The sequence below is a fragment of the Amphibalanus amphitrite genome, unplaced genomic scaffold (genome assembly GCF_019059575.1).
Source record: "Amphibalanus amphitrite isolate SeventyFive unplaced genomic scaffold, NRLGWU_Aamphi_draft 000048F_arrow, whole genome shotgun sequence".
Lineage (NCBI taxonomy): Eukaryota > Metazoa > Arthropoda > Thecostraca > Balanomorpha > Balanidae > Amphibalanus > Amphibalanus amphitrite.
Genome location: NW_024881544.1, coordinates 1 through 14,250, shown reverse-complemented (window position 1 = coordinate 14,250; position 14,250 = coordinate 1). Strand labels below are relative to the sequence as shown.

The following is a 14,250-nucleotide window of genomic DNA, read 5'->3' as shown; positions in this document are numbered from 1 at the left end:
CATTTACGAAGTAGTTTTGGCGCCTTCGTAACATGTTACGAAGCTGTCAGAGGCGGTTGACACGTATTACGAATACCCGTCACAACCCCTACCGGTTGACCTGACCTGACCTGACCCGACCTGGTCTAAATGCTTAAAGACATCATCTCTGATCAAAACTAATACGATATTCGTGATCAGCACCCCGGAAAACCACATAGCAGCCACAATTTACGACTTTCTAACATGTCCCGATTTTCCCGGTTTTCGGGTCATTGACCTGACCTGTAAGGTCACCCGATGACATAGGACCTTAAAATTGGGTATCATCGGCTTCCTCTCGTGACGGGCAACACGCTCGTTTTTTCCGCGAGGCTCTAGCTCGATCAGGGGCCAAACGCGAGGGGGGGGGTCGTACCCCCCCCCCCTTGTGCCGTCGAAGGACGCAAAATGGCCTGTGCCGGCGAGGGTTAAGTTGACTTCACCCGAACACCAAGTATAGCATTCAACGCGCCTGAGCTAGACAAACACGATTATGCCAAAATCGCGGCAGTGCGACCATTTTTGGCAAAGTAATTAACCTAAAACCGAGCCCGTGCCTTGTGGCACTTACCTGACCTAAGAGGTCACTGGCTGACCTAAGACCTTAAAATCGGGTAGTACCTAATTTTTGCGTCTTATAACGGCACACAAGCTTGTTTTTTCCGCGAGGCTCTAGCTCAATTAGAGGCGAAACTGCGAGGGAGTTGTACCAACCCTCCCCGGTCAATGTAGAAAACCAATCGGTCCGGCCAGGGTTAAATACCGGAATTGTGATCTAATGTAAAAAGACGGCCCCAGGTAACCCGACGTCAGTGACAGGTGTCCTATATTTGCAGCGTCTTATATTCACGAAGGTTTCAATTTCCACTTTCTTCAGCCGAGTGATGGTTGTCAATAGCAAGGCTCTCTAAATGCAAGCCGTAATCGCCACGCAATATGTGGAAGGCTTTTGATGTCAATGCATACATAAATGCATACATAAAACGCGCTTTTCACAAAATTCATAAACTCAAGCGCATCTGTTTTTAATGACCAGTCAACTACGCATGGATGCGTGCAGGCCACACAGGTCAGCGTAAGCCGGGCGCGGCGGCCGAGCCGAAACTGGGGCGGGGCGGGCGGTAGTTGGGTAGGAAGAGCGGCTCCTGCAAATTTTGCGCAAATATGCGCAGTTAGCTTTTATGTTGCCCTGGTTTAAATTTAAATCCTACGTCATCTCACAAAAAATCAGAGTGGAACTAGATGGGACTACCTGTTGTTTCCTTACCTAAACTTTGCAGTTATATTCCAGAATCACTGTAGGAGAGCCTTCATAAAAAAGCTATAGTACATCTTAGTTAGGGAAAAAGTATACCAAAAATTTTGCACTGACCAGTCGGCAACTTCATAACGAAAATTTTGATGCATAATATGTGGGATTTCAATTTGTTGTCTATCAGCAATAAGACTCTGAATATCCGGCTCAAGAAACCTCTTGCTCCGCGTCAGTTTCCGAGTTCTGGGATACCCCATCTTCGGGGGCTGATTACAGCTATTTTTGGTCACCCGGATTAGTTTTTTTGGCCTAAGTATAATAATTTGATCAATTTCAAATCGATCTATATAGAAAATAATCCGAAACTCCGGAATCGCCCGTGGCCTCTCGTGAGGGCGTTTCCGACCAGTGTGCGCCCGCGTGCGCCAGTGACCTCAGTAGTGACACCATGCATCGCCTGGAATGTGCCTGAGTGACGTCGAACCGTCTCGTGACAACCGGTATTTGGGAAAGCTGGCAGTCACAAGCACCGATGGTTACTTGGACGGAACTGTAATTATGATTGCTCGTAAACTGACTGGAATTCGTGGTATGCCTCTCTGTTGGATCGTCCCCTGCCTTCGCCTCAGTCACCCCTCCCTGTGAATTTCCTGAACAGTCCCCCCAAAAAAACTACCGGCACGCAATAAGCCCGTCTGTTCTGACTCCTATGGGTTGCTGACAGCTGGTCGGTGCTGCCCGCGGCCAGAGCCTCGGGGCCCGGGGGAGGACGGGGGGGGGGGGCGCCATTGTCTGGCCCGTCTGTCTCGTCCAAACGGACATCACCTGTGTCATTCTGATGACCGCGTCCGGTTGCCATGGCGACCGTGGCAGCCAATCAGCGGCGGTGCCGGCCGCGGCCGACCAATGGGCTGACGGGGCTGACGGCCGGCTGCCGATGACAGCGACAGCTCATCTCTCCCACGGCTTTTTGTGGGGTCGATCTGCCGACCGGCCGGTCGGCGCTGTTGGATTTCCGCACCGGTGGCGCCCCCCGCCCCTCCCCCCTCAGCGGCGAGCCCACCTGCGTGCCAATCACCAGCGGCAAAAACGCAGACCGGCTCAATTATGGCGCAGTCGGCGCGCCGCTTTCGTCGCATGGCCCTGCGCTCTCGCGCCTGTAGTCTCTGTACACGTAATTAATTTTTTCGTCGCTCGCCCAATGTCGCCCTTGTCCGGTGGTGTACCGTGGGCGTTTTGCGGAAGGGGAGGGGCGCCCCATCAGTCCCCTCACAGGCCTCGTTTCCCACTGCACGCTAACGGATAAACACCGGTGTGTAGGAAGACGAGCGTCGCACCGGAGGCGTGAGACAGATCCGCGGGCCGCCCGACGGAGGCCTCATAACTTATGAGCACCTAACTGCTCGTGACAAGCTCCCTGTGCGTCGGCCGTCGGCCTGATCCAATTTGGACCAATTTTGAATTTGCACAGCGGCGTCTCCCAGGTGGAAAAGAGGAGATAGAAATAGGATGTACGGAAGACGGCGGTGGCAACGGGAGGAGAGGTAGGATCAGTAAGCCAGATAGTGAGACGGGCCCAGACTCGGCGTGGAAAACCCAGAGGAGGCAACTTCATACTGAGCTGGCCAGACATGATCTGAGTGAAAGGTAGGATACCCCAAGCAAAATGTGCGGAACTTCGTGACTTCGTGTCATATGATGCAAATTATACTCATATCTAATAACTTTCAATATATTTGCGAGGGTCTTTTTTATTCGTTAATGGCGAACACCGGCCGTTCACTGTAATCCTTTGTCTTTCATCCTCCAAATATCCCTCAAAGTCCAAGCACACACACATTATCGATCCAGATCAGTGTGCACCGCTTTCTTGCACGGCTGACGGCCCGCTCGGGCCGACCCCATGTGGCCCGGGGTCGCTGACGGTCGCTAACGAACTGCTCACTGACGCTCGCCCAGTGAGCGGGCTAATTAAAGACGCAGCGCGGCGCTCACGGTTCAGCCGTCATCCGCCGGTGGTTAGCTCGCCATTATCCGCCGCCGTTATCCGCCCGTGGCGGGCGGCGCGGGGACGGCCGCCGTGCGCTAAAGTCGTGTTTACATGCGGCACCGCCGTCCGTTCCGGACTGCGGCCGGACGGCCTTGGAGGCAAGCCGTTTGGCAGCCAGCTAAGCACATTGCCCAGATAATTGGCGTGGGCTTTATGCCCGGCGAAATAGTCGGAAAATCAAGACCAGTTGAATTTTAGGTCTAAAAATAGAGTGATAGTGTTTTGCACTATCATCGTCCGGGATTTCAAGTGCACTAAGTTCCAGTTATTAACCCTCGCCCTGGCAGGGCATTTTTCATAACACGGCCTGGCAGGGGGGGGGGGGTCGATGCAACCCCCCCCCCCTCGCGATTGGCTCCTATGGCACCTAGAAACACCAAATTTGGTAGGTAGATGGGCCCCCTGGAGGTCTCGCCCCTGTGCAAATTTGGTTGCTCTAGGTCAATATTTAGAGGGGTTTTGGGGGGTATAAATGTAAAAATTTCTCTAAAAACAGGCCAAAAGTTTTTCGCCTATACCTTTTGATCTAATTAAGATAGAGCAAAAAGAAAAGCACCAGTGAACTCAGCACGTCAAGGCGCGTCGAATGGTATACTTTTTAGCTTGCTTAAGTGTACTTAGAGTTTTTCTTAAATTTTAAGTAAACTTAAATTAATAACTTAAGTTCAAATTAACCAAATTGCATCATATCGCATATCATTCGATTCGGCTGATCACCAGGAACACAATGATACCATTTTTTAAGCTCTAGCGTCATTATGTGCCAAGTTATGGGCAAAAACGTCATTTGACCTCAGTTGACCTCATTTGACCTGACCCATGGATAAGTACACCAAACCAAGAAACACCAAGTGACCTGCTGTTAAGTACTGTGGTTTCAAAGCACAAAAGTGATAGAACGAAGCGGATATCTCCAGTATTTTCCGAATTTAGTATTTTCCCATAGGCTTAACATTACGACGTAATGACCTCTAACTGACCTCAGGTCAGTGACCTCAAAAAACCCGAACTATATGTTATACAACTCGGTGAACTTAGCACATCCTGAAAGTTTGAAGGAAATCAGTGCAAAACTGTGAGTTGGACAGGTGCAAAAAGAAAATTGAAATTTGACCATGACCTTGTACCGGTTTTTCTGACCTGGTGACCTGACCCAAGGTCACCCGGACCTGAAATTTTCAGGTCATATGTAAAAAGGTTGCCCCATAGGCTGTGCCAAATTTGGCGGCGCTGCGCGCCGCCGTTTTTACACTATCTTCGAAAAACCTTAGGGGGGGGGGTCGCATCGACCCCCTCCTGCCAGGGCGAGGGTTAAGCTTGAAGTGAGACCTGGGACACGCGCGGCTGGAGACACGTTGACTTATACATGTTCTTTGGATGAACTCTAATTTAATTGTGTCCATGACTATCTATCAGTGCGTAAGTAGCGATAAAAATGAGATATCCAATGAAGCCATCACTTAACATCTCTGCATGGGGTACACGACTCAACTATCCATCTTCACTCTTCAGTGGCCGGTCCAAGGATCGATCCTTTTCAGACTGTCAATTCGTCACACGCCTTTCACATGGCCTGTCTGAAATCTGGATGGGAGCTCAGTCTCAAGGTCAGATTTTCAGGTGAAGAAATGAGGCTTGAAATCAGGCAAAGTGATCGACGAAGTTTGACAGGATTGGACGGACTCTTCATAAAAGCGACCAGGTTTACCGGGATATGCAGGTAGCCCATTCTATACCAAGGTACCTACGCTACTGCTAGTCCTGACTCATATGATAACACAGAATGTCACGGCAGTTTAATGGTTATTATAGCTGAAAACGCTCGTTAGAAATATTTCACATATGAGATATGTTCCATGAAAAAAACGATCAAAATGAATAACTATTTGTCAGATGACACGCACACAATTTCAGGCGTTATTCAATATTCGTCTCAAGGAAGTGATAGGTATAGTGATAATGACTCTGGTAATACCTTTGCAGCATTATCATAGATATTCTAACCAGAATTAACCCGAAATATTTTCTTTTTCATTTAGTGCAAAGACCAGCTTTAGGAAAAGGAACTGTACCTAGTACCTGCCATCAAACGGTTCAGCACGACGTTATTGTAATGCGTCAGATCGTTCCGGGCAATATCAGCATAATGCGCCACGTGACAACCATTTTTGATCCCATGATCCTCGGGCAAATGTGAATTCCTTTCGTAAGCATCTCTTTGACTGTCAAGTAAATTGTTTTTGGGATCAAAGCGCGCCCGTGCAGCCCCGGGGGGCCGCGCGGGGAAGGCTGCTGCCTCGACCGTGCCGCCGCGGGTAGCTCGCATCCAACAAGCCCAGACGTAATTGATTAACTCGGAGATGCAGGAAATTAAAGCGGCAAAGAGTTAATATTTGTGGCCGGGAATGATGTTTACTGGCGCGGCCGGTGTGTGGGGACGGAAGGCCACTGGCCAAACACTGGATCATCAGTGGAGCGTGGCCGGCCCGCGGGGGAGGGGTGGGGACCGACACTGCAGCGGCTACTGCTGCCGGTGCACGGCCAATTAATACACTCCGCTCCCGTGTAATTTTCCCGTTGGCCGGTGGAGCGAGACAAGTGTCATTGGCACTGGTCGTCCATTGAATCAAACAACGGGCCAGCGCGAGAGAGAGGCGAGTCAACACTGTGACAAACCACAGCGTATTCAGCCGCATTATCAATGTGAATCACCAAGAACCACAGAACGCATTCAAAGCTAGTCCTCAAGTGCCCTCAAGTCATGGCGCACTTTGTGTTATTTCTATTAACAGTGGCGATGCATTATGCCGAAGTTGGAGGCCAATTCGCTGATGTAGCCGTCCAGGGGTGTAATTTGCAGCTGCCGTGGCTCATTTTGGCGACAGGGGCAGCGCAACAGTGGGGTTCAGCGGGGTCGGTTACATGCAATAAATCAGCCGGACAGCCGCGCGCTGTGTGCACCCGACAATTCCAGTAAAAGCGCCGCGACATTTGATACGGTGGCCACCGGGTCACCGGCGGCACACACTTGACTCGCCAGCGGTACACACTCGATTCGCCAGCGATTAGCGCAAATGTAACCGAGTGCACGACGAATGGGCCGTAGTTCACCAACAACGGACGGCACTGCTTAGGAGGGCTTCACATTGCCGACAAAGTAGCACCCATGGTCCGTGGTCAAACGTCTTTCAGCTGTCTTTCGAAAGCAGCTAGCTTAAAAAAGAAGCTGCTATTTGAATAATTTTGAAATAGGTATGTAATAAACAATGATTATTTCGAAATATCCCGGAAGTAAAGACGGGAAATCAAACCGCAATTACCAGCTGCGTAATGCAAACGCGCTCGTAAACCTCTCTCCGGGAAATCAGTCAAATAAAGCCCGATGAAAGCTGACCTCGGGTGATATCACGGGCACTGCGGAGTGGATCGCTCCTCTGTGGTCTGCTGACGGTCTGAACGCAGCTGCCCGAGCTGCTGCCGGGGCATTCCACGTCAAATCGAACAAAAATCGGCTGTTTTGCACCTTACCATCAGCGATTTCATTATAAATTTGTGAGCGAGTTCCTGTGTGGCTCCGGACATTACATTGATGTTTTTTGCACATTCTGACCACAGGTCTTCTAAATATAGGGCATCAAATTTTTACAAAATGTTGCATCTTTATATTTTTGAACGACCATAACTTTGGTTGTACTTGTTTGATTTGAATGAAATAAACCTTACTGTTTAGGTAATTTCTTAAGCATTTGTTTAGAACTGCACTAATTTAAATATATGACCTTGAAATTTGCTTAACTCTGTTCTTAAGCACAAATATTGAAATAGCAAAAAACACGTCACCTTCGATTTGGCTCATTTTCATATATTTTATTGCCTACTATATTCTTAACAACCTGTGAAAAAATTAGAGTGGGCCATTCATAAGTTTTGAAGAAAATTGCACATATGCAAACGTATGTTAGCACGCGCAGTGGAGGGGGAAGAACAAATTTCGCCCACCCCTCCTGTTTTTTGCCAATATCTCATAAGATTAATGCGAAATTAATTATGGCTACCTGTCAAGAATTGAATTGGGCATCTCATCGTGCAAGCAATAAGAAAATCGGTTCACAACTGTTCTAGTAATAGCGGTGTAAAGTGAACATCCTGTCGCCGCAGCAACGCGGCGGCTCGGCAGCCGGCGCCGACCGCTACGCGCCGCCTGAATTGTAGACTGTGCCGGGACGGAACGGAACGGTTCCGTCTTTACATCGCGCTCCCTACCGCTGATTACCTTCGATTCGCGTCAAATTTTGTGAGAAGACTAAGAAATGTACAGGCAATCTTATGGTGAAAGAATTTTGAAAATCGGTTGGTAAACAATTGAAATATGAACGTGTAAACACAAAATTGTGATTGCTGCGTTTCCCGCATCGGCCGAGCCCGCCTCAGCCGGCGACATGTTACTCTTAGCAGGCCTCTAACTGCCATATTTATTATTGGATTAACTAGAAATTCCCCATACATACTAAAAAATGTATGTTCTTTCGTATAGTGGAGATCAAAAGACGTGAAAATATCGTAGCGTGATAATGTTTTCGTTGAATTTACTTCATGATGCATTTCCACACGGCTCAAAATTCACCGCAAAATACCGTTTGCCTGAGACACTTTTACTATGGAACGTGAATGCTTGACTACGATGACTATGCATTTCCATTCTCGCAGAGTTTGGGATATCACTAATCAGCAATCATTCATTTCAGAAAGTGTACACAAGCAAGCATGTCTTGACTCTGTCTTTCAAGGTCACGCGCGGTTGCGTGATGTTGATGCATGAAAACGGCGTTTGCCGCGAAAGTTATGAATGGCCCACTCCAATTTTTTCACAGATGGTTAGGAACATTGTGACGGACATAATATGTAAAAATTACCCAAATCGAAGGTGACGTGTTTTTTGCTATTTAAATTTTTCTGTTTTAATTCAAGGTCAAATGCATTTCAAGGTCACTTCAATTTAATTTTATAATTAAAAATCAAAGCCTTATCAATTGCCTATAAGACCCTGTTAACATCATTTTGATACCAGAAAAGGAACCAGAGTTATAGCCATTTAAAAAATTGATGTGTGGCATTTTTCGCTATATTCGATGACCTATATCTCAGCGATACGTTATCAAATTTTGAAAATATTATACGTAACTCAGTTTTGAACCATGCCCAGTCTGCCTACAAATTTTCAGAAAAATCGAAGGGGATGACGGATTTCGGTGTTTGATTTGACGTGGAATGCCCCTGCCGAAGCCCGAATCTTTCCCACAGTGTGTCATCCTTTGTCACAGCGCCGCTACCGGGGTTCCTCCACCACTACCGGGGTTCCTCCGGCGATGACCGGGGTTCCTCCGGCGATGACCGGGGTTCCTCCGTCGCTACTGGGTTCCTCACCGCTACCGGGGTTCCTCCGTCATTTCTAGAGTTCGCCTGGCGCGGACTGGGGTTCCTCCAGCACTACCAGGATTCTTCCAGCGCTACTGGGGTTCCTATGGAGCTGCTACCGGGGTTCCTCCGGCGCTACCCGTGTTCCTCCGGCATTACGGGGCTCCTCTGCCGCTATTGGGACTCCTCCAGCGCTACCGGGACTGGGGACTGTTCCGGTGCGAACAGGGTACACTGGCACTGATGGATAGGGTGAGAAGCACCCTCTGCACGGCTCACTACCGCCGCGCCGTCTCGAACACATGCACGGTGTTTGCAGAGGCCCATCGCGAGACGAAACAGAAACGGTGAAATATGATACACATTTACACATGTAAAAATAAACTCAAAATTGTGACCAATGTAAGCGCTCACGTGTAAGTGCCGATAATATTTTGGAAAGGCGGATCTTTCAGGTCCCCAAGGATACTCAAATTGCCAGATACTGCCACAAAAAAAAAATGTCAGGAGGCTGGAAGATTGGAACTATACAAACTATCACTAGGCTTTGTAGTGGCATACACAAAAGAAAGTATTGTTTTATTTGTTTTCAAACAAAAGTACAACTTCAGATGCAACAATTTGAAATATATAAGTTCAACATTCTGAAAAATATCTCAAAATGTTTCTCTTTTTTACTTCTTATCTATGGGCACCCACACATGTCTCTTACCATGCCTCCGTTGAAAGTAAGCGTGCATTTGTCTGAACTATTCAGCTAAGATGTTGTTTCCTTCCTTTTTTTTGCAACGCTCCCTGAATATTTTTGCATGATTGCCTTAAGACCTGCAAAATAGAAGCATTGGAAAACAGTGTCTTGATCTTGATCTTGATTTGAATTTTCTATATGTATTTATCGAAGTACGTCTTTATAGAAAAAGGTCCGGCGTTCATCGCCTCCAAAACGAAAACTTGGACTCAAACATAGTTCGATTGCATATGTAACTTGGATAAGAATGCCGTATTTGTTCATGAGTATCATGTGAGAACAGGAACTTTCAAGAAAGGAATGCAATATTATCAGGATTTGTACATTCGTGTGCGTTGCAATTCGTACAATGTGCATTTGCTTATCTCAACAAAAGTGATCATCAATATAACCAGGACTTTCTTGAAATAATGTGTGCAAGACCAGTGGTGGCGTAACACCTTCAATTAAGGGGGCACTGCCGACTTTTGGTCCCATTCTTTCCATGCAACGCCCATAGAGCTAATGTTAAAATACCAAAAATCAAAGGGGGGAAAGGTGCCCCGGTGCCCCCTCGTTCCGCCGCCTATGTGCAAGACCAGTGACCACTCTGTCTTATTTGCCGACTGAACATGTAAATTTTTATGCGTAAATTTAGTGAGGCACTAAAATAACGATTATACTAATGGTGCATCAAAAAATGTCGTAGGAAATCGCTCTAAGACTCTCCATTCGTTCTTTCAAAATGAAATATGTTATCACTTATGCTGTAGGGTGGATCGCACACCTGTCTTCCGTTGCCATTGGTCCGTTACCTTTTTTATTTGGATCTGTAACGAGTCCGTCACACCTGACATGACCTCGACAAAGGTCACGCCAACTGTCAGCGCGGCAAACAGAGCTCCAAGGGGGACAGCGATGGCATTCCTCGCGTAAGTGTTCGGGGTGGAAACATTGTGGCCATGCCACTCTCTACCAAACAAGACGCCGCACCATGGCCGGTAGAAGTCTGCGTGAGGTCACGCTGGACAAAAAGCAGTTCGGGTTCGTTATCCACGCGGGGTTTAGATCCGTCAGATCCTATGCTGTTTAGATCCCACATTCGTATGCAATTTACATCCGAAAGATCCGTGAAAGATCCGTCCAGATCCGTCATGTCCATATTGCTGCTCAGATCTGTTAGATCCGTGTGGTGTTTATATCTCATGTTCAGGTTTGAAAGATTCATTTCATGTTTGTACAAATGGAGGGTGAACTGCTGAGTGGTTGTAAGGAGCGTCGACTGAAATGGTCCCGGCTGGATGGAGTCATTGTGTTGGGGATGAGTAGTTGAAGGGGGTGTCACCATGTAAGGAATACACCATCGTATCTGTTTGAATGGTCATTGGTCACCCTCCATTTAGCAACGAAGAAAGCAGAGGGGAAATGAGCCACAAGTAAGCCGGAGGGGGCAGCCAGCCGTTGACAAATGACACACTGGGACGAATGTGGTTTGGATTGCCGTCCTGCTTGGGGGCGGGGGCGGCGCCGCCACTCACGTTCTGTCGGAAGGTGTGCAGCCAGTGCTGTCGCAGCGCCAGGTCGGCCTGGGCGCGGCTGTAGCGCTGCACGGCCCGCTCGTACTCGTCTCCGCCAGTGTCGCCCAGGCGGGCGGGCATCCAGCCGTAGGCGGGCGGCGGCAGCGGCGGCCGTGCCGGGCCGTAGCCGGGCGGCGGCCGGCCGTACGGCGAGACGGCGAACGCTGAGCCGGCCAGGCCGGGCCGCGGCCGTTCCATGGTGTCGCCGGGGCACGGCGGGCACGGCGCGGCCACGCGCGGGCTCACCACGCCCACCTCGCGCGCGCCGGCCGCAGTGCTGACGGCCGGATACGGCGCGCTCATGGGCTGGGTGGCGCTCAGTCCCGCACAGATGGACGGACGGCGGCGCTCAGTGGCGCTCTCGGACAGCACAGCGCAGTCAGCGGCGGCGGCGCGCGGCGGCCGACTGGCGCTCCCCGCTCGACATGTCACTGGGCTGGCTCGGCGCGCGGGCGCACGGGTCTCAACACGGAGCGGCGGGTGACGGCGCGCTACCCGTGCAATCCGGGCATATTAGATAACTTACCGGGTCGGCGCCGGGCGCAGCGGCGCGCCGGCCGCCAGCCTTCTCCGCTGATTGGTGAGCCGGGCGCATGCGCCCTGCGGCGTCCGCGTCGGGGCTGCTCGTCTGTCGATCGTTTCCTGAGGGCACGGGACGGGTCAGGTCAGCAGCTGGGTGTCGAGAGGTCACTTGGTGACCCTTTCCGTCCGGCTGTCTCTCGCAGTAGCGGGGGGCGGGCGGACAAAGACGAATCACCAGGGACGAGTAATAACCCGAGAGCCGATCGGTCATCCCAAGGGTGTCTGTTGGGTAGGTGGGGGGGGGGGGGGGGGAAGCAGTGACGTATCCGGGACAGTGAGGTCACGACTCCATCAGAAACTGAGGTGACACCTTAGTGGAGGATGTGGCATGCTCATTGCTCAAACTACGCACAGTTCTAGGCACACATCGCTAAACCAAAAAGGAAGGTCAAGTTCATACAGACAAAGAAAAAAAAGAGAAAATATCCAAGGCATTCTTGAAAAAAACGCTTACAAAAATTTACTGATTTTAATTTTCTGCATCAAATCCTCGTTGTTGTGACCAAGGAACGATATATCCAGCATTGCTTCTTGTTTCTTTAGTTCTTTATCTCAGATCAGTGCATTTGACAGAGCTTGCTATCGTTTTTACGATAGAATTTGATAGCAAATGGCCATATGCATTTGTATTGTAGGTACCTATACCAGGTCTTTTTCAGATGCATCGTGCGTTGTTGCAGGGATGATATGCTACAGCAGCTCATTTCCTATCGTCGTTCGTTTTGCACTCTAGTGGTATGCAAAGACGACAGCACACAACTCACAAGAAAGGTCAGTCATTTGTCAGACATTTTTCCTGTAACGCCCTTCAATGCCATTATTGGGAAAGATTTCTGATAGAAAGCTCTGATAGGAGCTTTAGGAGATATTAGAAGAGTTTTTATTGGCTTCCGGAACATAAGGCAATTTTCTTTTAGCAAGATTGAAACTATTCAAAAATATTTCTTTTTTACGTAATTGCAGATAGGTCACTATTCAATGGTCAGGACTACGGAGACTATCGATGTCGCTTTTGCTGTTGTTTCACCGCAGCAAGACATTTTCCTTTTTGGTGTCATATTTTTCATTTGTTGTCCGAGGCCACAGATGCAACTAAAGACGATTGTTTATCGGCTGACTTTTAACTCTATTGCGCCGTATGATATGCTTGTGCAATGTGTTTATTGTACTTTTCAGTGTCGTGCTCCTATTTTCTTGACTCTGAGAAACCATCAATAACACTGGCGTAAAAACAGGGCCACATAAAATGCAGAGCAACTGGACACATAAGCATAGTACTTATTCGCAAGAAAGCAGTCGCACAAAACAAAAAGATGCTGATAGTGTCCCATGATAAATTAAGTGGCTGCGATCGTACCTCAAGCTCACGATCGGGCTTTTGATGTGCGGTATCAGCCATAAGCCGATTTAACCAGCATGACTGGCACAACCGCGAATTTATGGGTACATACATGGCTGTAGATTAGCAAGCTGTTCATAAGGAGGTAAAGGAGGCAAAATTTTAAATTACAATGCGACTTTGTTAAGCCTTTAGTAACGAGAATGGAGCTTCCCTGAAAGCTTCTGTTGCCATTATGTGCAGACAATATGAATGTTTTATGCGTTTTTTACTTATCGTAAGGTCATAAACGTCACGAAATGTGAAAACCAGTTAAACGGTGTCCTTGAACTATTCATTCCACTTGAAGCAGTACCCGTTACCTATCTGGAAATTAATCTATTGCTCGTACACCGCCATGGAATGGATGCAATGTTGCGAGGAGCTACTGCCAAAAGTGCTAACGACGCACAACGCAACAGGTCAGAAGGGCCTGCTACTAAACGGGCTGATGTCATTCAAAATGGAACGTTGTGCAAATAAAAAGAAACTAAGCGTTTTTTAAGGACAGACAAACTATTGGCATAATATTGCGTATCAGCATTCAGCAAAGCTTCTATTTTATGTAAATATTGTTTTGTTAATAATTATGCATTAGTTTTGTTTGGGTATTGATAAAATGGAAGCGGACGCATTGTGGTGTGATGTGGAACAGAATGTGTGAAAATATATCATCACGGTATCTCCCAAATTACCCTCATTGAAGCCCAAAATCGACTGAAAGCATGTGCCATGCGTCTCTTTTGCAGCCAGCTAATGGAGCTTGTCCACTTTGTGCTTTTTATCTTAAACATTTGTTATGCTGGCAGACACATTGTGACACTTTTGATAACATACGAGACGCCGTTTTTTTCAGCGGTGCTGTCCTGGATAATCGTGAGTATTTACTGTTTGCGAGCCACCGTGAAGCCCTAATGCAGGTGCCTGTGAGCTGTGCTCCCCCTGCCAGGTGCGAGGTGTCATACCGTGAAGCCATTATGGACAACAACGGGGAGTGGTGGTGGTGGTGGTGAGGTGTGGTGGTGGTGGTGTGTGGGGGGCGGGGGGGGGCTGCCTCTCATATCCACCTCAGCCCTCAGTACGTCACTGGTGCTTGGTCAGACTCAGACGTCACACTCGCCTTCAGCATCAGGGTCTTTCATAATGAATGTTACTTTTGAACGAGCTATTTCTCAGGACATATATGTCCTCATGTAATATGTACCATCACATGAACAGAAACACATTAGCGTTTGGCACACACAA

At 48.5% G+C, this 14,250-nt stretch overlaps 1 protein-coding gene across 2 annotated transcripts in view; it reads right to left on the bottom strand.

Annotated features, from left to right (window-relative positions):
- Positions 1 to 11,684, bottom strand: part of LOC122377621 (zinc finger protein basonuclin-1-like) — a 151,659-nt gene extending 139,975 nt beyond the window's left edge. Inside the window, exon 1 of one of the 2 annotated variants that reach the window (XM_043357871.1) lies at positions 11,572 to 11,684. In XM_043357871.1, coding sequence (XP_043213806.1) covers positions 11,572 to 11,640 — 69 coding nt within the window. In that variant the 5' untranslated portion in view covers positions 11,641 to 11,684. Of the gene's footprint in view, positions 1 to 11,006; positions 11,546 to 11,571 lie in introns of those variants that run through there. The other variant, XM_043357870.1, reaches the window with a different exon arrangement.
- Positions 11,685 to 14,250: the final 2,566 nt, after the last annotated feature.